At 36.5% G+C, this 22,910-nt stretch overlaps 5 protein-coding genes across 11 annotated transcripts in view; 3 read left to right on the forward strand and 2 right to left on the reverse strand.

Annotated features, from left to right (window-relative positions):
* The first annotated feature begins 490 nt into the window (after positions 1-490).
* On the forward strand, positions 491-8,373 carry Not3 (CCR4-associated factor Not3). 2 transcript variants are annotated; one of them, XM_076426234.1, is made up of 9 exons: positions 491-899; positions 1,855-2,087; positions 2,174-2,329; positions 2,423-2,602; positions 2,671-2,958; positions 3,038-3,293; positions 3,387-3,994; positions 5,833-6,042; positions 6,134-8,373. In XM_076426234.1, exons 1-9 carry the CDS (start codon positions 875-877, stop codon positions 6,230-6,232), a joined length of 2,055 nt encoding a protein of 684 aa, XP_076282349.1. In that variant the 5' UTR covers positions 491-874; the 3' UTR covers positions 6,233-8,373. The 2 variants fall into 2 exon arrangements, with proteins under 2 accessions (XP_076282349.1, XP_076282350.1); XM_076426235.1 differs by lacking the exon at positions 491-899 and adding an exon at positions 926-1,647.
* Positions 8,374-9,101: 728 nt separating this feature from the next.
* Positions 9,102-12,738, reverse strand: Pths (probable ATP-dependent RNA helicase DDX47). Of its 3 annotated transcripts, none has more exons than XM_076426248.1 (9): positions 12,544-12,738; positions 12,051-12,088; positions 11,580-11,673; positions 10,592-10,756; positions 10,357-10,523; positions 10,043-10,279; positions 9,735-9,958; positions 9,402-9,663; positions 9,102-9,318 (listed from the first exon to the last, which is right to left on the reverse strand). In XM_076426248.1, exons 1-9 carry the CDS (start codon positions 12,557-12,559, stop codon positions 9,178-9,180), a joined length of 1,344 nt encoding a protein of 447 aa, XP_076282363.1. In that variant the 5' UTR covers positions 12,560-12,738; the 3' UTR covers positions 9,102-9,177. The 3 variants fall into 3 exon arrangements, with proteins under 3 accessions (XP_076282363.1, XP_076282362.1, XP_076282364.1); XM_076426247.1 differs by having other exon boundaries at positions 12,520-12,738; XM_076426249.1 differs by lacking the exon at positions 12,051-12,088.
* Positions 12,739-13,385: 647 nt separating this feature from the next.
* On the forward strand, positions 13,386-14,512 carry LOC143209925 (cytochrome c oxidase assembly protein COX19). Its single transcript, XM_076426254.1, has 2 exons — positions 13,386-13,557; positions 13,627-14,512. Exon 2 carries the CDS (start codon positions 13,790-13,792, stop codon positions 14,042-14,044), a length of 255 nt encoding a protein of 84 aa, XP_076282369.1. The 5' UTR covers positions 13,386-13,557; positions 13,627-13,789; the 3' UTR covers positions 14,045-14,512.
* A 151-nt stretch (positions 14,513-14,663) lies between these two features.
* Ppcdc (phosphopantothenoylcysteine decarboxylase) lies at positions 14,664-17,064 on the forward strand. Of its 2 annotated transcripts, XM_076426252.1 has the most exons (3): positions 14,664-15,089; positions 15,762-15,870; positions 16,489-16,627. In XM_076426252.1, the coding sequence occupies exons 1-2, from the start codon at positions 14,664-14,666 to the stop codon at positions 15,843-15,845; spliced, it is 510 nt and encodes a 169-aa protein (XP_076282367.1). In that variant the 3' UTR covers positions 15,846-15,870; positions 16,489-16,627. The 2 variants fall into 2 exon arrangements, with proteins under 2 accessions (XP_076282367.1, XP_076282366.1); XM_076426251.1 differs by lacking the exon at positions 15,762-15,870 and having other exon boundaries at positions 16,489-17,064.
* Positions 17,065-17,560: 496 nt separating this feature from the next.
* Positions 17,561-22,910, reverse strand: part of Mmp2 (Matrix metalloproteinase 2) — a 187,833-nt gene continuing 182,483 nt past the window's right edge. For all 3 annotated transcript variants that reach the window (XM_076426243.1, XM_076426242.1, XM_076426244.1), the window contains 4 exons: positions 19,972-20,390; positions 18,453-18,751; positions 18,075-18,178; positions 17,561-18,004 (listed from right to left, as the gene is read on the reverse strand). In XM_076426243.1, the coding sequence (XP_076282358.1) occupies positions 17,763-18,004; positions 18,075-18,178; positions 18,453-18,751; positions 19,972-20,390 (1,064 nt within the window). In that variant the 3' untranslated portion in view covers positions 17,561-17,762. The remainder of the gene's footprint in view (positions 18,005-18,074; positions 18,179-18,452; positions 18,752-19,971; positions 20,391-22,910) is intronic.

Raw genomic sequence — 22,910 nt, forward strand, 5'->3', positions numbered from 1 at the left:
AGAAATTGAAATCTCTGTTTTAATATTTTTATGTCAACAAATATTCTATCGTTGAACTTGTAAACTCTCATTAGGTTTGTGGAATTCTTTAGGCCGGTATATATTTAATCAAATTATAATACAATAAAAAGCGCGTTTATATAAGTTTGTTTTGTTATCTGGTTTAATTTATTACTATATTATCGCCGACATCAGAATAAAAACTAAAATATTAAGTTAAAATTAGTAAAAATGTAAGAGAGCAGAATTTTTTCCATTTTATATTTTTCAAAATTCAACGAACGTCGAATAAAACGGCAACTTACATGAATGTAACCTTATATTTCCGAAATAGTTTGTCCTCTATTGTTTCTAGATGCAACAAGCAAATTATATAAGATAAAGTGAAAATAATTTAATAAAACAAATATGTTATTATTTGTCATTATATATTGTTGTGGATGCGTCAAGAAATTCAAACAAATTTCGATTGGTTTATGAACACGAATGCATTAAGTATGTGCGTTAGATAGAATGTGTGAATGCGCCAATGCATAATACACCATCTCATTTATTCAGTATTTCATATATATCATTTGTTGATGCTATCACTTTTTGTGTATTTTTATGTGTTGTCGACTTACAACCAAACGTAGCGTACATTGTATATTGTCAAAGTTAAAATATTAACAGAAAAATAGAGCAAGCATCAACACAGCTCGTTCACGGACAGTCGGACGTTGTCATTTGAAAACGGAAGCCATCTTGTGGCCGAGCTTCCCATATTATACAGGGAATAATAGTTCAGCGACTATTTGTCCCGTAAAATTGTTTCGTACTTTTTCCATTACGTCTAGACTATGCATGAATTATTGTATCACATGTTTACATAGCCATGGCTGCGACGAGAAAGTTGCAAGGTGAGGAGAAAATGTTTCCAGCATGTTTACATTTAGAAATTTTGTTATGGCCCTGCACCACTACAACTTTGCCTTCGGTCTTGCTTCGCGATCTGCAATTCTCTGCCGGTTTAAACGCTTGTATTTGCGACTAGTAGCGGCCTATTTTTAACTTGCGTTACCTATTTGCATGCAGGCTTCTGTGCCTGACAGTTGGTACAGGTTGCCAGGGTATGATGGATTGGTATGTTCTATTCAACTTTTCACACGTTTCCTTAATAAAACTCTAATCTTTCTAATACAAGTTATCTTCACAATTGTCTAATGTTACTATTTTATGTCAGCATAACCTTTTAAATACCTTTTTGCTTCTACTGTATGATGCACATGTATTGTGGTGCGGAGCACAGCATATGTAAAGTACAAGCTTCTAATACAAACCGTTCCAAGTAGAATATATGCATATCTGTGTTAGCTGTGAATCATTGTTGGCTTTGTGTTTGTTTAATAACAACCCCCTAAACAAATTGGTAGAGAATTAATAAACGGCTCTTAATATTATTCATAATGTTTTATTGCACCTATTACTTTTTCAGCTAGTCTAGTTGTACCATTTAGGTCTTACGTGTATAGTCAGATGTTTGAAACAGTTGTTGCGCAAATGTAGCTTACTAGATGTTTTAATTTAAAAAAGATCAGTTAATAGAATCAGCGATCTATATAATCCAAAGTTGTAAGAAGTTTATAAAGCTTTCTATTTAAATGAGAGGTAACTTATTAATAACAGAATCTTTACTCGTTTTTTTTTCAGTTCTATATTGAATTTTGTTAATCATATATTTCAAATGTATACTTGTATGCATTCATAAAATCTGTGTTAGCATTATATTCTTTATAAACGAACTTGTTGAGATAATAAATATAATCTCGTATAAATGCTTCGTAAAGACTATACGAATGGTTTTTGTAATTTTAGGTGAAATAGATCGGTGCCTTAAAAAAGTAACAGAGGGTGTAGAAACATTTGAGGACATTTGGCAAAAGGTTCATAATGCTACGAACAGCAATCAGAAGGAGAAGTATGAAGCAGACCTTAAGAAGGAAATCAAAAAACTCCAGAGGTTACGTGATCAGATCAAAACCTGGCTTGCATCAGGCGAGATTAAGGATAAAAGTACCCTGCTCGATTATAGGAAGTTAATTGAAACTGTAAGTATAGGGTTCGATCGAATTTTCTAAGTTAGGGAGGAGATCGTTGTTTAAACATGTATCAAGCACAATGGAATTCTTTTTAGCAAATGGAAAGGTTTAAAGTAGTAGAGAGGGAAACAAAGACGAAAGCGTATTCGAAAGAAGGTTTAGGAGCAGCTCAGAAACTTGACCCAGCTCAAAAAGAAAAGGAGGAAGTTAGCAATTGGCTTGCAAATTCTATAGACGCATTAAATTTTCAGGTATAGAACGGGGAGATATTGTGCAATTTATGAAATTAAGAAAATTTTGCCGTAGCAAGTATGTTGTGTTGATGAATTGATTTTGATATACAGCTGGATAAATTTGAATCGGAAATGGAATCTTTACTAGCTGGAAAGAAGAAAAGGTTAGATAAGGATAAGCAGGATCGGATGGACGAATTGAAAGCAAAACTTGATAAACACCGTTTCCATATCCGTAAATTGGAAACATTGTTACGCATGTTGGACAATATGTCTGTTGAAGTTCATACTGTAAGTATATACCATCGAGAAACGGTACAAGAATCATTTTAATCTCCATTCTCTTTATCTTATTTCAGATTAAGAGGATAAAGGATGACGTAGAGTATTATATAGAATCTTCGCAAGAACCTGATTTTGAGGAAAATGAATATATTTATGATGATATTATCGGTCTCGATGAAGTAGAGTTGTCTGGGGTTGGTATTCCTTCGTCAGCGACTACCGATAGCAACAACAGCAATGAGACTGGAGGTACACCGACCTCAACTAACTCTGGTACTTCTCCCATACCATCACCCCCATTAAGTTCTACCATGCACAACCATTCGAGTGATAGTTCTACGGATAACGACAAAAAAACAAAGGTTTGTAAACGAACATACTTAAGTTTGATCGACCGAAAATTGTTCAAAAGTAGATATTTATTAACCACTTTCGTTTCAGCCTGTGAAACCGACAGCGGTCAGGCCATTACTAAATTCACAGACGAGCATTTCAACCACGGGAAGCACTGCCACTATAAAATCGAATTTATTAACGAGCAGCACTCCAAGCAAGACCATTCCCATGACACCTAGCCATAACTCGCCTAGTTCTACAAGTCATCATATTGCTACAACTAACGCAGGCAACTTTGCCACGGTAGCTGCTTCTCATAGTAATTCGCAAGCCATCCATTCTACCTCTAGTAAAACATCTTGTAAGTAATTCGTATATAACATATGATTTATATTATTGATAGAATATCTTTTTAATTCTTCACGTTAACGTGTATTTATTTTCAAATTGATAGCTCATAGCAGTGAAAATGGTTTGTTGTCGTCTTCGTCCACGTCCAGCGTTACCTCCAATGTGCCACAAACGATCTCACAGCAGCACAATAATCCTGCACCAATACAGACGACGCATGTGTTACATAATCAACAAAATCAGAATCATAACAGTGAAACTGAAATGACGACACCGATACCACCATCCTCTTCGCCACAGTCGTCAGTTAGCAGTAGGTCTTCACCTCCGCCCGCAAATTCCTGCTCGCCAGCGCCATCCGCTGCCAATGGTCTCATGCCTAAGCTTCCTGATGGCATGTCCTCTTTGAAATCTATAGCCCAACAAGTAATTGCCCGAGCAGGTCTGGAAATACCGCCGTCCGAGTCGAACAGAAACATCTTTGATAGTGCTATGGCGAATAATAACAACAATAATGCTACTTCGGAAGTACACATTCCTCCCCTGCTTGGTGTTGCGCCACTCGGGCCGGTACCTCTTCAAAAAGAACATCAGCTACAGTTCCAGATGATGGAGGCTGCGTACTATCATATGCCCCATCCGTCTGATTCTGAACGTTTAAGACCATATTTGCCAAGAAATCTGTGCCCAACACCTCCTTATTATCAGCAGGTATTACTATACTACAGGGATGTCTATTTAACTCGGAAACCTGCGTGAATGAGAACAAGCGCAAATGGCAACAGTAGACATGTACAGATACTGCCTACAATCGTGCAACGTTATCTCTTACACTCGCCAAGTCTTCGAGGCAAGGTTAATCGGCGAGCTTTAAGAGAAATTCGTCGATGCTGCAGCTAGCAGCAAGATGCTACATCTAGTTATTATCCAAAACCTTTCCAGTCGATTGATATTTCTATAGCATTTGATTTTCTTTAGGTAGTGGTCGGTCGAGGATCTCGGCTATATTGCCTTTGGCAACCACGTTATGGCTGTCAATGGTTATTAACGATAACATTGTACACTATAGCTTATTGAAATTTACAGTGACTCCCACTAATATTCGTACACTCTTAAAAACACCGTAACTTTTCAAATATTGGACTATGCGATTTGAACATTTTTGGAAAGCTAGAGCAATTAGTTTGCTACAGGATGTGAAAAGAAATTTTTTCAAAAATTGCATTTGACCGGAATTGTAGAGGAAATACTAAATGTTGCATTTTACAACTTTTTTATGCGGGCCTATATTGAAATTTTGAAAAATATGTTTTGTAGATCTGTGTGGGTTATATGCATTGTGAAAGTTTCATCGAAATCGGTTGATGCGGGGAAAAATGACAGTCATTGAAAGATGTAAGAATTCTTAGATTTACTGCTGTTACAAGTTGAAAATCGTGAAAATCTGCAATTTTTACCATCTTTAAACGCTTGTAGCTCATTGCAACGTCGACCGATTTTGACGAAATTTTCAGAATATGTTTAATTGAAACAGATCTACAAAACGTATTTTTTAAATTTTCAATATAGGCCCACATAAAAAAGTTGTAAAATGGATCTTTTAGTATTTTCTCTACAATTCCGACCAATTGCAATTTTCGAAAAAATTTCTTTTCACATCCTGTAGTGAACTAAGTGCTCTAGCTTCCGAAAAAGTTTGAATCGCGTATAGTCCAATATCGAAAAGATTATCGCTTTTTTTAGAGCGTCCGAATATTAATGGGAGTAACTGTACGTCGACTGAAATTGTTTGTCTCGAATAATAACATTGATTAAATCAATTTATTAAGGCTCAGCGAGTTCGAGATGAGTTGAGCTTGATGAACGCGGTAGTATCTAAACATGCTACACTGAGCTACTTGCACTTGGGTCATTCCATGCCAAATCAATCACTTTTTTCAGACACCATCGTCGAGTTTGTTTTGAATGAAGTATGTTGTAGTCCATGCGAAATTACGGGGGGTTTAAGTCATCATTTTGCCGGTTTCGAATTTTTTTAGAAATAGCAGGCCTTCGAAGTTTTCAATTGTTGTCCATTTCAGCGAAAACGGGCCTCGCTTACGAATTTTTATCTCGGGAACTGTTTGTCCGATTGAGCTGCATTTTTTTCGTTTTATTCGGAAAGGACTGGGCTATTACAAAATAAATTTTTCAACCTCGAAAATCAACTTTATAATGTCGAAAAATTTTAACAAATTTTTTTTTACGTTTTTTCCGATGAGGAGTCGGAGTGGTTTAAATTTTTTAAAAATATGGTTATATTCCTGGAAGTTTCCCCTTTAAAACGTTGTACATGGAGAACAATATTAAAGGGCTCATTTAAAAGGGGAAACTTCAAGGAATATAACCACATATTTTTTTAATGGTGTCTGCAAAAAGTGATCGATTTGGCATGGAATGTCCCACTTGTCTTTAACCAGTAGATGATCCTGAATTACGCTTGAGAAATATTATAATCACAAAGTCCGCATTCTTTTTTTCGTATTCTTCATATTTATTTTATTTGATAGGTTCAACTTCCCCATTCTGATACTGTGGAATTCTTCCAACGTCTTTCTACAGAAACGTTATTCTTTATATTTTATTACATGGAAGGATCGAAAGGCCAATACCTGGCTGCGAAAGCACTGAAAAAACAAAGTTGGAGGTTTCATACTAAGTACATGATGTGGTTTCAAAGACACGAAGAACCAAAAGAGATCAACGAGGAATACGAGCTGGTAAGGAACGTTATAATAAATGATTGTGCTTCGTAATCGAAAATCATGTTACATAAACTTATTATAGGACATGTTGTATTTCTTTTTGTAGGGAACCTACATTTATTTTGATTACGAAAAGTGGGGACAAAGGAAGAAGGAGGGCTTTACATTTGAATATAAGTACTTAGAGGACAGAGATTTGAATTAACAGTCCTGTTGCTCATGAAGTCTCCGAAATGCACTATTTCTGTACCGGTATTATCAAAAAATCGAAAAGACAAATTTTATTTTTTACAATTCTATATTTTCACAAAATATAATTTTATTTATTAGTAAAGCGTATCTCAGAGAAAAAAAAACGTAAACGAAACAAAAAAGATAGGGAAAAAAGTCTCGTGCATAGCAGGAAATGAAGGCACTTCATTACATTTCAATGTTGCGACGGTAATCTCTTCTAATATGCATATTCCTTTTTCAAATACAAAAAAGAAAACAAAAACACGAATCATGCAATCGAAAGAAAACAAATGAATGCAAATATTACGAAAAGAACGATTGAGTAAGTTAAAATCGGGGACAGTAAATTGTAACTGTAAAAAGTAATTGATATGTGAGAGAGAGAGGCACCAGAGACACACTTTTAACATTTTAGTGTGTGGTGTGTGATACAAGAGGAAGAAGTTATACTCGCTGGCGACTGACTCTGTAATACCAGTACAAACATGCGTGCGGCCCATCTGCCGCTCATGCAATGGTATGTCTTAATGTTAGATTATAAGTAGCCTTTTTGTATAAAGTATATTGAGGTATAAAATCCTTAAATTGAATTACTGTACAGAATGTGTAGAAATAGTGAATAATAATATTATGGAATATATTTTATTTCTCATTTAAATGAAACCTAAGTTGTTTCAATTTTTGTCATATCTGGCACATCTTTGACACCTTGCATTCGGAACATTCCATCCATTAGATTTCTGCCCTTGATCAGGTTATTCAGCTATTTTTTACTAATATCGAAGAAACGAGACTTGAGCTCTCGTCGAAGTCAAAAAGCCCGTTCGCTAAGTATATAATTTATAGTGGCATACTTAGAGTAAGCTACTGTTCTACACACCTCGTCAATTTTCGAAGTCTTGATTTCATTCATTTTTTTAAGCAGTCTTGATCGCGACATATTGTATTCATTGAATGGCGATTCGTGATAATCACTGTGCATATGTATTTATGAATTATCGAAAAATAAGGGAGAAAGAGTCGGGAAAAAGAGAGTGAATGATAGAGGGAACGAGTGAAAGAGACAGAGAGCTATATTGTACGAATTTATTTATTATAAAATGTCGACATTGCCGACAGCTGAAACATTTTTAACGGGAAACAGAAGAATAAGAAAGAAACATTTTCAGTAATTTTCATATGTACATACATGTATATTAACTTAACCCCGTTTGATCTCGCAAGTGTTTCTTGTTAAATGTTACAAGGCAACGTCGACATTTCGAATAGATAACTTCAGACAAAAGAGTCTTTGCTTCAAAGATTGAAGTGGGTTGCTTGCACGCGTGCTATTTATCATTAAAAAGCCTTCGACAACGAGATTAAGAATATTGCATCCCTTAGTAATACAGAGAAAAATCAAGATTTCTCATATGATTGACTTAGCGCTAGAATGGAGATCTACTTACTAAGCAAACAATAGATGTATTCTAAGCAGATACTCTCTCATTACAGACGAAATTGCGACCGGTATGTTTACACGGCAGTACCTAAAAATATGTTTTCCTTTTTTCATTCACTTCGAGACAATATTCGATAATGTATATTACATATTTCTTGAAAAACGAATGGTGTTGCAGTAAATGTTGGTTTGCAAGTTCGCAGTACACTTCAGATCTTTTTTATCTCATTCTCAGTAGTATATTCTGGAAAACGTTTTACCACGCGATTACACATCATCCACTACTAATGACCCTTCAATAGTGTTCAATATGTTAACGTGTATCGAAGGTGTCATGCTTGTTAATAATAAATTAACAGAAGTTAGGTCTGGGTTAGGTAAGATTTACAGAATTACAAATAAATCAAGGATTATTCATTTTAATGCGGCACTATACATTATTCTTCGGTGCACATTTTATGAGATCCGATTTGCAATCCCACATGTTTCAAAAGAGATTCGATCGTACAATGTTATCACGCAAAGAAAGAGATAAGGATTTGTTACTACTTTATACAGTTAAATAACATTGTAGACCTTAGAAGTCCCATTATAATCATAATGTTAAAGTGGAACGGTATTGTTCTTGAGTATCATGTACAATGCTAATTAATATGATTTTTCTTTAGAAATTCGAAAGAACAGCTCGAGAAATTTGACAACAGTGTGTTGTGTATAACACTTTTGCATTTGTTACAATGTTTTTTTGCTCTTCGAATGTATATTTACATGCTCCTAATCTTTATCTCGCATTTTCTAGAAAAACTGGTTCTGCTTTGTAACTTATATGTAGAGACGTATGAACGGAAGACTAAATTGGTTGTGTAGGTTGACGATTTCTGCTTTTGGTGCTTTATTAATATCAGCTAACAGTTATTACTACAAGTGATAAATGACACAGGTTAAAAAGATTGTGATTTTTATGATCTATTTTATACTTTTTATTTGAATATAGATATTTGTTTTTGTAAAAAGAAATACTTAAAGAAATCTATTATTACAGAATAACTGATTTCCTTAACATATTTAAGATATTTCTCTTATTCTTAACAGCTTGTAAAGCTGAAATGTTTGGTTTTTGTTTGTAAAAGCTTTGATTTTATCATTTAATTTGATTATTAGTTTACGTATAGTGGTAAATTGACATGGCGGTAACCGATTCGGCGGTTCATCAACGGAAAAATCCACTTCTGTTATTCTGTTGAAAACAGAGTTTCAAAGATCGCATATAAAAACTTAAATGTGGTTTTGTAAATTGACAGTTACTTAAGGATTTTAATACCAACTATGAGTTTTGGATGCACATACATATGAGAGGAATGGTGATCAGATTTATAAATAAAACAAACAACAATGATAATAAAACTAAATATTATCCTGTGTTGAGATTATTTATTAAAAATTAACAAACGTATCGAATAAGTCAACCAACTGGTTCAACCCTTTTTGCCCTTAAATTTGCCTTTTATTCTTTTCCTCACTCCGATAGACTGCTCAGTGTCGTCATCCTCGTTGTTGTCTCCACCACCCTTCTTTCTCTTGCCTGACTTTTTACTATCTTCAATGTCTTTCATTTCCTGGAATAATACACGAACGTGTTAGATGTAATGTTGCTTTTATTAATATATATACGAATTAGGTCTTGAAACATTAAATTTACCATTTTTGCAATACGTTGCGCTTCAGCTACCCTTTCTTGAAGTACCATTACTTCCTCTTCTTCTGTGGGATACAGGGGCAATTGCTTGGATATTAACTGTTCGATTCTCTGATACAATTCCACGTCATACTGCGTTACGAATGTAATGGAACGACCAGAACGGCCAGCTCGTGCGGTACGACCAACTCGGTGTATATAATCTTTGCTGTGCGTAGGTATATCGAAATTTACTACAATGTCTACGTGAGGAATATCAAGACCCCTAGAAAAAGCAAAGTATATATGAAAGTACATTAATCTTATAAATACATCGATTCGATAAGATATTTTTACCTGCTAGCAACGTCTGTAGAAATAAGTATGGAACGATTTTTCGCTTTAAATTTGGTAAGGGAAGCTATCCTTTTGTTTTGCGACATCTGTCCATGTAATGGGACCGCGGTAAAGCCCAAATTTCGTAAAAGAAGTGCAGTCCTAACGGTATTATTGCAAGTTCCGCAGAAAATCATGAAACTATTGCCTGCTAGTTCATTTAATATGTGCACCAAATAAACGTCCTGAAAATATTCGAATTTCGAAGAAGTAAACATAATCTATTCGATACAATCATTTATAACAAATAATTCGCAGGCTGTTTATACCTTGAATTTTACTGGGACAAATACGTAATATTGTTGCAACTTTTCAACTGTTTGATATTTCGTTGAAACTTCTACTTTAACGGGATTCTGCAAAGACGCGCGTTGCAGTTTTTGAACTTTCTTCGTCATTGTTGCAGAGAATAACAACGTTCTCCTTTCCTTGGGAATTACTCTTAAAATTTTATCAACCTCTACCTCAAAGTCCATATTCAGAATGCGATCTGCTTCGTCCATAACCTTGCGAGAATAAAGTATTATACGGATTATTTGTCGTTTATATAAATTTCTATGTAAAAAGAGATATTAATAATCACCAGAAATTTCAGCGAACGTAGATTAAAACCCTTGGTGTTTTCTAAATGATCGACCAATCTTCCCGGGGTAGCAATCAAAACATGTGGTTTCTTTGCTAACAATAATGATTGAGACATCATGTCCATTCCTCCTACTATCACGACACATTTTACACCGATACTTGACCCTGAAATGTAACAGGATTATTTGAACTGCTAACGATAAAAAACAAAACATCAATGGCACCATTGTTACCTAAGGCTTCAAACTGTTCTGATATTTGAAATGCCAATTCTCTGGTAGGTGTTAGAATTAAGGCAAAATATCTCTGCGGATTTTCCAATAATGACTGTAAAATAGGAAGCGCAAAAGCAGCTGTTTTGCCAGATCCAGTTTCTGCCAATCCTATTATATCTTTACCTATACGTTGAACATACAAAACAAATGTAAATCATCCATATGCTTCTCCAATTTCATACTTTCAACATAAATACAGCTTGTCAAATCTAGCTGTGCGGTTGACCAAAACATAGGAATGTGCAGACAAAAACAAAGACCACACTCGACGAGAGAAGGACGCAACATATGAACGGTAAGGTACACACCTCGTCGAAAGTGCTTACTGTCCATTATTTCTTACAGCAGTAAACATACAAAATAACTGTTTATATGTTTATGTGAATACATTTGTGTCACTTTACTTTTTAACTGAACTGTCGCCACGTGCATCGTTTGACAAGTGACGATCAGTTCACCATCATTGCGAGGTTCCACCTATTTACCATTGCGCAGCGGGGACATTTCCCCTTGCAGGGGACTTTCAGCCGCACAGCTAGATTTGACAAGCTGTACTTATCGATACCACTGACTGGGTATAAGCACAGACCAATCGTCCAATGTATTTTTGCAGCCCACTTTTTAAGGGGTCCCATGGAAATCACCGACACAGATTTCTCCGACACGGTTTTCACCGACTCCAGATTTGACCAACAATAGCTTTGGCCAACAACGCCTTTAACCGACAACGAATTTGATCCACAACGACTTGAGACACAGTATAATAATACTGTATGGTAATACATATGATAATACATACTGTGTGGTTGTCTTAAATTTGTGGTCGGTCAAATCTGGAGTCGGTGAAAACCGTGTTGGAGAAATCTGTGTCGGTGATTTCCATGGGACCCCTTAAAAAGTGGGCTGCAAAAATACATTGGATGATGCCTTGTCTGTGTGTCGATACCTTGTAATGCTAACGGAATAGCCTCGCATTGAATTTTTGTAGGTGACTTCCACTTTAGGTCTTCACAAGCTTTACACAAGACATCTACAAGTCCCTAAAAACAAATACAATTTTTTAATAAATTCAATAAATGAAATATTTTACAAGAGTAGTCTTAATAATCTTCCACATTATCATGATCATTTATAATTATTAATCTTATAACACTTTCAGTGACGAAAAAACACTGTAAAGATTAGAAATGATATCAATACTTTATTTTTATTTATGAAATTAGAAGACTGTTTCTTTCTTGATATATTTGAGAAAGCATTTACAATTATAGCTTCTTATTATAATTGTTGTATGTAACACGAAATACTTCTATTTAAAAATCGTATAGTTTAATTGCTTTCTAATTCATCAAAGCTTTATAATAGAACAGATTCTTTAGTTAGGTTATAGTTTCCTGTAACACATTGTTCAGCTTACCAACTCTTTCCAATCTGTTTTCTCAACATTCTCTTCATCTAAAGGAGGTATTTTTCGCGATTGCATTATTTGAAAGAATGGTAATTATTTTTCTCGGCGCAACGGTTCGATCAATTTCTACACTAAATGAATATAGCTTGAGAGGCATGAAACGTTTTAGTCCGCTTTAGTCCGTAGAAGCTATATTCATTTAGTGTGGCGAAAAATTAGAGTTAAAGCCTTGGTTCGACAAACGTCCGCAAGATGGACAAGCGGTTGAACAAGACTTTCTCACAAGTTACTAAACTAACATCAATTAGCCTTACTGATGAGTCCTCTAGCGGGCCTAGGACGAAACACCTCCAATAAAATAGCACTTGGCATCTTTGCTGATTCAAATCCGAATCGGAAGCGTTATTTGGTTCAAACCCGGACTAAAACGTTTCATGCCTCTCAAGCTATATTCATTTAGTGTAGAAATTGATCGAACCGTTGCGCCGAGAAAAATAATTACCATTCATTCTCTTCATCTATTTCCTCTGTCGACTTATTTTCCTCATCAGTTCCTTTCGTTGAATTATCATCTTCCATGATTTAATCACTAATGTAGGACTACACGACGTGTGGAGGCCGAACTTCAGACATGCGCCACAAGAGGGACAGGCACTCGACTAGGCCTTTCCCGCAAGTACTCGTTCCTCAACGATTAGCATATATACCGTCCTCAATCGCCTTCCGACATCCCCACGTCTAAGGCAAGGTCCGCCAGTCAGCCTTACTGATGAGTCCTCTGGCGGGCCTGGGACGAAACGCCTCCTTCCTTTTTCCTCCTCTCCTTCCCAAGTAGTCGAGCTATGTATCATAGTGCACATGCTATGCTAGCTCCTACACTAATATTTACAATGGTATAACCTCTTTAATTTAAAAAATAACCTTATGATGAAAGCAAATGGTGCTCACGTGCTCACTGCTCACATCACAGGAACCCCTATTTTATCGAGAAGCTTACGTTACTGAGGCTGAAACAGGCTGAAATCGCCGCAAATGCGCGAGAAACTGCACTGACACTGACTCTCGTTCCTCTCTTCTCTGGTACTGGAAGAGTACAGGAGAAGACGGACGACGAGACAAGCGTGATACGAATTTTTGTTAGATTATTATCAATATTTGATTGATCGATTCCTTCTTCAAAATCAAATCATAACAAATTTTGCGAAATTATGTGAGGTGCAGTGAGGTGTCCAACAGTGTCCAAGGTACCTGAAGGTACCCCAAAGTACCCCATTTGAGCCAAACCCAGCCAAACCTCGCGCATGCGTGCAAAAGCCCGTCCAATATCCCATTACTGCCGCTATAGCTGCGTTCTGATTGGTCCGAATTTTTCGTTAACAACTCGAAAACAAAACGTTTCGGCGCGAAATGGCTAAGGAAATAGGTGCTTATAGAGCCACTTGAAGAATCATCCCTTTCTCTTCCCGACACTCTTTCTGGGATACTCTGTATATGCGTTTACATAATTAAAAGCCAGGTAAGCCAATACTTTTGTTCCTAACTATATACATATATATACATATATATTTATACATGTATATATTAGGTGTGTGGCGCTACCGTCTCTGCATTCTGTAGTAATGGCGTTAAAGTATTTCGTGTGAGATTTGTTGGAGGTCTACGTAAAAGAGGATTGCAGTTCAATTTGTTTTTTCCGTTTCTACATATAAATTGATTGTTCTGCATGAACGACGCGGCGCGGGGTAGTGATGACCACATACACGTTTTCGCAGAAGTCGTTTACTCCCGTTCCACCAGAGAAGGGTAGTTTTCCTCTCGATCATGAGGGTTTCTGCAAAGTGCTCATGCTCAAATATATGCGTTGCCTGTACGAGAATAAGAACGAAAATACGTTGTGCAGAGGCATAGCAAAGGAATATCTTGGTTGTCGTATGGATAATGAATTGATGGCACAGGAAGACTGGTCCACTCTCGGATACGCTGACCAGGTCAAGGAGACATAACGGCAGTGATTTATTACTAATCGATTCTCTTATCGAAGTTTTTGTCGATCGACTAGCATTTATGAACTTTATGTCATCTGATTTTTATTAGTCATTTTCGAGATAACGGACCCATGGGTTTCTGAAGTACATGTAAAATTCTTAAATAGTAGTATATATGCATATATATGTGCTTGTACGAAAAATATTGGTCAGCGATGCATTAACGTTTCTGGGAAAGCGTATTTCATTTAATCTATAGTCACATTCAAGTGACAAATAATACAGTGCAGTGAAGAAAACCTTCAAAAGCGATCTACTCAGTATTAAATACTGCCTGTCACTTAGAGACATTAGCCTGTTTGTCGGATAGATTTAAGTGGATAAATCGTTGTTCAAATTTAGAGCTCCGTTACACAATGTAGTTCTGTGTTGATTCAGCTAATCAAAGTATCTCAAATATCAGGCGGCCTAAGATATTATAAAATACTTTCTGTCGTGTTCGGATGGACCAGGCCTATTCCATATTGTTTATCGATATCGTTAATACCGTAGAAATACGATTCACATAGTGGACAAAAAGAAAATAATAAACAACAAAAACTGCTAGGAGGAAAATTAAAAAGGAAAAACAGTCGAAATGGCAAGCAACACTAGAAAGAGAGTTCTGCTCGGTTGTACCGGTAGCGTAGCTACAATTAAACTGCCACAATTAATAGACAGATTACGACAACACAATTTGGAGATAAGAGTAGTGGTGACGGAGAAGGCGAAGCATTTTTTAAAAGAGGCGGAACTACCTCCTGGGGTTCAAGTTTTATCGGATACTGTAGAATGGGCTGCCTGGCAAGATAGAGGCGATCCGGTGTTGCATATCGACTTAGTTAAATGGGCTGATTTATTCTTGATCGCTCCGTTAGATGCTAACACACTTGGCAAGATAGCTAGTGGTATATGTGATAATATCTTGACCTGCGTCGCACGTGCCTGGAATCCTAAAAAGCCATTGGTGTTTTGTCCTGCTATGAATACAAAGATGTGGGAACATCCTGTTACTGCCCCACAGGTATGGATTTTATTAAAGTAATATTGTTACTGATGTATAGATGGCGGATCTTTATGCATTTACAAAGAAATCGGTTGGGCGAAATATAAAATAGTAAAAGATTTTAACCTTCCGTCGGGCGCGATCATTTAGGTACCTTGAAAACAAGGGGTCCCATGGAAATCACCGACACAGATTTCTCTGATACGGTTTTCGCCGACAACATTTTGCATAAAGATCCGCAGTCTTCTAATGTATTACAGTTTTCTTTTGCTATAAGTCGACTGCTCGGTATGCTTTTCCACCTATTACAAATGAAGGTACCTATAGGAATAGGAAGAATGTGCCAGAAGCTTGAATGTAGCAGCAAAATATAAAGTGGTCGGACTAAGCGGTAACGAGCAGACAACTTCAAAAGAAGGAGAGGGGATAAACATGTTCTTTTTGCAATAGAAAACGTCGTCATCTTATTTAGAAAGAAAACTGTAGATGCTAGTAGTATATTGCAATATCGTCAGTATCAGATCATAAACGTTTTACATTACATCAAAACTTACAGCATTTCATCGAATTCTATAAATAGTCGAAATCATTTTAGGAATATAACATTGCGAATGTGCTTACAAAAAGAATGTGCTTACGAGAAGTTTTTCTAACACAATTCTTTTTAATTTGTTTTACTTTTATTTGTAGTATATGAACTTGAATACTAAATTCACAAGGAGTTCCTTATACAACAAATGTTGGTTGTTTCATAAAGGAAAGAAGGCTAATTAATAACATTGAGAAACAGGAAATAAAGGTTTGAATTTGCAAAAACAGTTTCTTTCTATATTTTTTTGGAGATCTTCTTTACATGATTCATTCCATGATGATTACATTCTATGATTAAACTGTCTCAAAGCACATAGAATAAATATCTATGAATTATCAAGGATCTGCCTCTAAAACCATGTATTATTAGCTTTATCTAATATTTCACCTCAGGGTGTCTTATTTTCGATAAAATTTCAATGACTATGTTCATGTAGTTGTAGCATTATTTGGCTATAGTTTTAGAACCAAAGTTACTTGTTAGCTGTATGTACATTGACTAATTGTACGAAGTTTTGTCAGGATAAACAGAATCGTTAAACAATGCAAAATTTCATCCTTAATTGTCTACAGGAAGTCTAACGTATCTCTAGTTTGATTCTCTACACTTTATAACCAAATGTTTAAGTCAATTCAACCCGTATATTAAAATATACAGCACTCTGAAGCTTTTAAAAAATATCGTCGAATTATTATGGATTCAAAATATTCCACGTAGTCTTTGCGATGCTACCTTGACGATTGAGGATTTAGATTGAGTGAAACTGAAAGTTTATTACCTTGCAGCATATCTTATCTAAATGATTTGGCATGTTTCTGTTTGTAGATAGCTTTACTTAAGTCCTGGGGATATAAGGAGGTCACATGCATTTCTAAAACACTTATGTGTGGTGATACCGGAATGGGTGGAATGGCAGAGGTGGACACTATTGTTCAAACTACGTTGAGATTGCTTAACCCTTGGGACCCATACTCGCCACCAGATCTACGTCTCTAGCATCAGGAGAGAGAAACACAATGTTCAACGAACCGTTATTATCGTACAGATTAAATATGAAATATTTTATGGAGGGGGGAACTGAGGTATAAAGAGTCGATAAATGTGTGATTACGATGAAAAAATTTCCAAATAGTTTATGCTCACAGTCGAGTTCAAGTCCAACGGCAAGTTTCAACTTGTGCAATTACGCTTCTCTGAATACACTGTGGCCGCGGCAATTTTGTTGCTCAATTGAGATGTTTTTCCAAATATCTGCACCAAAGGGAGTAGGCAAAGACAGAATCTATTTGTCGAAAATCCAAATGTAAAAATTGTAAAGAGATTCTGTTCACATATCGTTTCGAAGTCGATGAATCAAATAAAACTGTACATGTTTTTGTTAAATATATGAGTTAAATAATAGCCTCGATGGTGTTTCTTTTCTAAACCATTTAGTTTAATCATTCTAATTTAACACGTTCGCTGTGATTATTTATTTTCGCTGATATCTCGTCTTCACAGTTAGTGTTCTGTATAAAGTATGAAAACAGATCATGCTTAGGAGTTATCTCATGCCAATAGCGAACGTGTTAGAGAGTAAACATCACATTTTCAAACAGAGAATAAAAGTAATCATATTAGGTAACCGAGAAAGCGTGTGCCGCTTTTACATTTCGTCATTACGGAATATTATTTCATAAAACTTGGACGATAATTTACAAACATTTTCTCCGCTAACAAAAGCGAAATTTTGTTATGAAAGACTTTTGATAAAGATTCATTAAAGAAACACAAATTTTCTCGGTGACTCAACATTATAGAAAATAAGTGGGAAGTACATACTTGTAAGTGTTTTATTCACCAGGAGATATAACGTGTTTCGGTTAGACGAAAGAATTGTAGAGTCAGCGGCGAGTCGTTGTTTATTATTAAAATTCTTTATTAAAATTACTTAAAAATTATCTCGTTAAAATTATTTAAAAATATTCTTATTAGAATTACTATTAATTATACATTATCGGTATAAGGGAAGTGCATTAAAATTCGGTCGCGTGCAGACTGGAGCGCGTGCTGCGTGCACGCGCTCGCGTTTGTACGCGGCTTTACATAAATATCACAGTTTATAAATATTTGCTAAACAATATGCTAAGAAATAACGCGAGAGAAAGTGTTGGCAGTGTTGGCGCGTCACTCGAGGCCATGATCTTCGATTTCCTTGGATAACTTTCGACGTCGTTCGTTTCTAATTCTCGTGGGCAACCCATCCAGAATGGTGCGGACGGTTTTGGTTTCTCGTGGGCGACTTTCATCCTTAAATCATCGAATTCCCAGAAACCTTTCCCTTTGAAGAAGTACGTTTTGCCTTAAAAAAAAAAGAAACAAGTATTATATTCGTTTATTATTTTCAATGTTTCGTTTGAAAAATTGCTTACCATTCTTCCATTGGAATACAGCGTCGATATCGTTCCCAACACCAGCGAATTTACTCATGTTTCTTGGATAATCCAGTTCTACAAATTTTACGGATTCGTCGAACCTGCGTAAATAAAATGATGATTACAAAGCAGTCTTTATACAGAATAAGGCCACGTGGTCCCTGAGTGCACCACTGGTTGTCAGAAAAACTTTCACTATATCAGTATCATTATTCGCAAAGGTTTAAGATTTCTCTGACAACGTGAAATAGTTCGAACAATTATTTAGAAACAATTAATAACTCGAATTAATTTAAATATCGTTATTTAACAACGATTTTTATCAAATTGATCAAGCCTGTTCTCGAATACGAGATGAGGTATTAACAGTAATACCTCCAATACATAGATCCATTGAAAAAGTAAGTTTTCTGATTGTATCCCCAAATCATCGCGCCATCGATCTTCTCTAAGGATGGAGGAAGTCCCAGCGAAGTCAATGGTCTCGGATATCCAGGCTCCAGGTTATTGGCGTTGAAAACGTAATAGTTTCTCCCGATGAAGAACACTATCTTCTTCTCCGGGTTCTCGTAAACTGCATCCACGTGGTCGATTTCTTCAGGTAAATTGAACAGACGTGTGATCTCTGCTGGGTAGCCCTCGTATAATCCGTGATCACCGATCCTCCAGAGATACTGAAAACATGTTAGAAAATAATAAGTATTCAATTGTAGATCACATGTGTGAATTTTTATGGCGCTACGAGGTCAACAAAGTTGGTGATGATCCATTTTTGCAATTAAATATGTACAGTAGCGGACAAAAGTTTAAGACCGTTCTAAAGAAGACGATAACTTTTTTAATATTGTACTTACTATACGATTTGAACTTTTTTGGGAAGATAGAGCAATTAGTTTACTAAAGGATGTGAAAAGAAATTTTTTCAAAAATTGCAATTGATCGGAATTGTTGAAAAAAATACTAAAAGTTGAATTTTTATCTTTTTTATATGGGCCTATATTGAAAATTTAAAAAATACGTTTCGTAGATCTGTGTCAATTAAACATATGCTGAAAATTTCGTCAAAATAGGTCGACGTTGCAATGAGCTACAAACGTTTGAAGATGGTAAAAATTGCAGATTTTCAAGATTTTCGGCAATAAATCGTCGGTAAGGTAGGGAGTGACATTGAAATGGTACGAAATTTTTTTTCGAGTCGCCAAAAATCCTTCTGGCAATCATCATTTTAGTCAGAAAAGAACCTATTCCCAAAATTTCAACCAATTCTGAGCACGGACGTAAACGGAAACTTCGCCAAAATGTTATCTCAAACATTTTACCGATTCTTTAATGTATTTAGTATCACCCGGCGCGCATCATTCTATAAAATGACTAATATTTTGGATTTTCAAGCTTCGAAGGGCTATCGATTGATGCGTAGAAAAATGTTTTCAAAATATGAAACTCGGAAATTGAATTTCGGTCAGGAAAACCGGGTTTCCAGTCTACTGTGGAGCAGAGTTGGGCAAAATGTAATTACAATTACTTACCAATTACTGTAATTTGGAATTGCAGAAATACAATTACAATTACAGTAATTGTAATTGGAATTGCAATTACTTTCGCTCAATCAGTAATTGTGAAAGAAGTAATTGCAATTACTTAACACAATTACAGTAATTTTAATTGAGTCTAACAAATACTTCAGTGTAATTGTTCTTTTAAACCACTAATATTTATATTTTGGACCATTTCACCGTTTTCTTATTGTAATTATAGTCCACTTTTGCACATGTAATTGAAGATGTAATTAATTCTTGTCCAACTCTGCTGTGGAGTAGTGGTAAAAATCGCTTTGTTCCATTACGGACTGGTTCGATGGATAATGGATGGCATGGTAACGCAAAGAACTCACCCTGCCCTTAAACACGAAGGTTTCCCTGCGAATAATGGTGATCGCGTCATAGCTTGTGTCACATTTGTCCGGCACGTCATCCCTCGGTGTTGGTGTCCATCGATACCTTGGTCTTTGCGTGCTCGTTGTGGTCCTCATGGTTGTGGTTGTAGTCGTCGTTGTTGTGTGATGCCTGTGAGGTTTGTGAGGTCTCTGAGGTCGATCCTCCGGCCTTTCCGTTCTATAATCCGGCTTTTGGGGGTAGCGATCAGGGCGACGTGGTCGGTCGTCGCTCGGGTAGTGATTCGGCTTTGTCGGTCTTGTTCTCCATGGTCTGTAGGTCGTAGCGACGCTTGTCGTTGTTGTTCTCGGTGTTGTAGGACGTTCCGGAGGTGGTGGACCACCTGGCAGATTGGCCCACAGTTTCTCCTCGGGAGCGCCTGGAACACGATCATGCGTTCTCCATTAGCCCTAGTTAGCAATGACTGTGGATCTACCGGTTAACATTATAATGAAATTCATAATATAACAATATTTATATTATACATTTATATTATATACAATAATCCCGATTATCGATCGTAAATGTTAAATATTTAATTTGCTGAGATGCTTTCGGCGCTACGTTTCGATCACTTATTGTTAGTAAATCTAACAATTTTGCATATATTATACAGGGTGTCCCACCCGATTTCGACATCTTGATTTTCTCGCTATTGTTACTCGTAGCAAAAAATGTTTCAGCAGAGAGGCTTGAATTTTTTCGTAAGTGGACGCGTAAAAGTCATATAAAGGTCGACTTTGTTTTTCTAAATGGAATGACCGCGACAGTTCTCGCGGTAAGCAGAGATTACACAAGTGAGAAGTCAGCGGGCAATAAACGTAATGCATAATACATCGCGGCGCGCAAAGTATACATCATGCGCAACCCCGCTATCTGCATTATTGCATTATTCAGGAACGTCGTGTGTCCCAGAATCGAATGATAATTAATATTCGCTGGAAACCCACCAATTAGCCGGTTCCGCAGCCAGCTGGAACCGGAAGGGAAAGAGGAAGAGATAGGTCAGAAGAACGGATAAACAGATAGAGAGAGAGAGAGAGAGAGGTGTATACTAGACGCTGATACCGGGATCTGCCCGCCCGGTCTAATCTCATCCCTTAACCGCCGCGGCGCAATTAGAATGACGACTCTCGATAATTGCCAGTATCGTCGTCCTTGAATTTCGAGCAGCGGTTTTAGCCACGCCGACGCCAACGCCGACGCCAACGCCGACGCCGGAGATACTCGTTTAAGGAGACTCGTTCAAAGTAATTACCGCAATCACGACAAGCAGATTATGGAGTACCTTACGGCGGCGTTTCGGCAGCCCCCGACGGCCGGGGTCGTTGCCACGGTCACTCTGCGGATTATTACTAATCGCAGTCGATCGAATGTCCCCAGTGGTCACCATTTTTTCAACTATGTAGATTATCATCACATTGTAATTAGTAGAACACATAATGTGTTTGAACATTATCCTTTTTATTAATGTGTTTACTAGTCAATATATTATACAAGAAATTTGGAATTTTTGTGCGAAATAAATATAGGTTCACCGAATCATTTTCTAGTTGAATTAAAAAAAAAGTATTACGAATGTAATTAGAAATTAATTAACCCTCACCGGTCCCTTATTTCACGAAGCGAATCTGTCCCTCGGTGTCAAATTGACACAATGATAAAAAATCGATGAAATAATAAGGTAAACAGTTACTTTTCGATGTTCTTTTTTGTAGGAACGTATAAGAATTAGATGTTAGATACGTTGGCATTGATGCCGATCGATTTGTTATTAAGGACCGACGTTCGTTTGAATTTGTATTTGGAATCAGTTTGGAATAAACTCCTATATTTTTTATTTAAATCGATGAGAGTTAACATTCACATCTCAGGTTTTTGCGGATATACATATATTTCGCATTAAAAAAATAAACGCGACCTAATCTCTATCGATTCTGAGTAAGCCCTTGTTCTTGAATATAGGTCCTTTGTTTCGACACATATCCCCGGAAGGGTCAAGTGTCACCAACGTAACAGGGGTTATGGTCTGGACACTTCTTGATGGCCAAGGTGAAACCTCATACTGCCATTCTGTTTCCCGCAAATGGTCTAGGAAATTACTATAATGTTTGACGAGTCGAAACGTAAGTGAAGAAATACCGATTATTTCTTCGCGTATTAATCCTTTCAGGTCCAGCAAGCACGAGACCGTCTATCTCGAAGCTCCTTCACTTTGATCTTGTTATTATCCGATGTTCACGCCGTCAGTACTTCGTGTCGTTTCCCTAGCTCAATGGCGGAGTACGCGAATGACAGTGTGACTTACAATTAAGTGACACTCTCCGCGATGCTAATGCATTTTTAACGTAGCTGCCGAGTCGGCAGATCGAACGCGGAAGTCTAACGAGGGAGCATGAAATAGTCGATTCGAAGAATTTCAACATTGCTCCCGTTCCGCGACCTTTTCTGTTATGTGGAAAACAGAACAAATTCACGAACAGCCTTTCACCTTTTCTACTGTATTTTCGTACCGTAGTTGATTGGTCTCGAAACGTCGAAAGACTTCAATTAAAATGTTTTTATTCAAATTTTAAAATGTTCTCATTCGGATTTTAAAATGTATTTATTCGAACGTACCGATACAAATTTCAATATTTAAAATGTACGTTCATTTTACGCAGTTGAATGTAAAATTGAGCAAGAATGTGTTACTGAAATGCAATGAAAGTTGTAGAGAAAGAAATGAATGATTTGAATGGCTTTCATTGCCATGTATTGATGGATTTCGAATTTCTTGTACTTTTGTCTCCCTATTGTACCTCCAGAACATCCTCAACGGAAACAGATTAAAGTGATGCACCCGTTATGACGTATCGGGCCGAATTAATTAAAATGATCACAAACTGTGAGAAACTGG

The sequence above is a fragment of the Lasioglossum baleicum genome, chromosome 6 (assembly GCF_051020765.1).
Source record: "Lasioglossum baleicum chromosome 6, iyLasBale1, whole genome shotgun sequence".
In the NCBI taxonomy this organism is placed as follows: Eukaryota; Metazoa; Arthropoda; class Insecta; order Hymenoptera; family Halictidae; genus Lasioglossum; species Lasioglossum baleicum.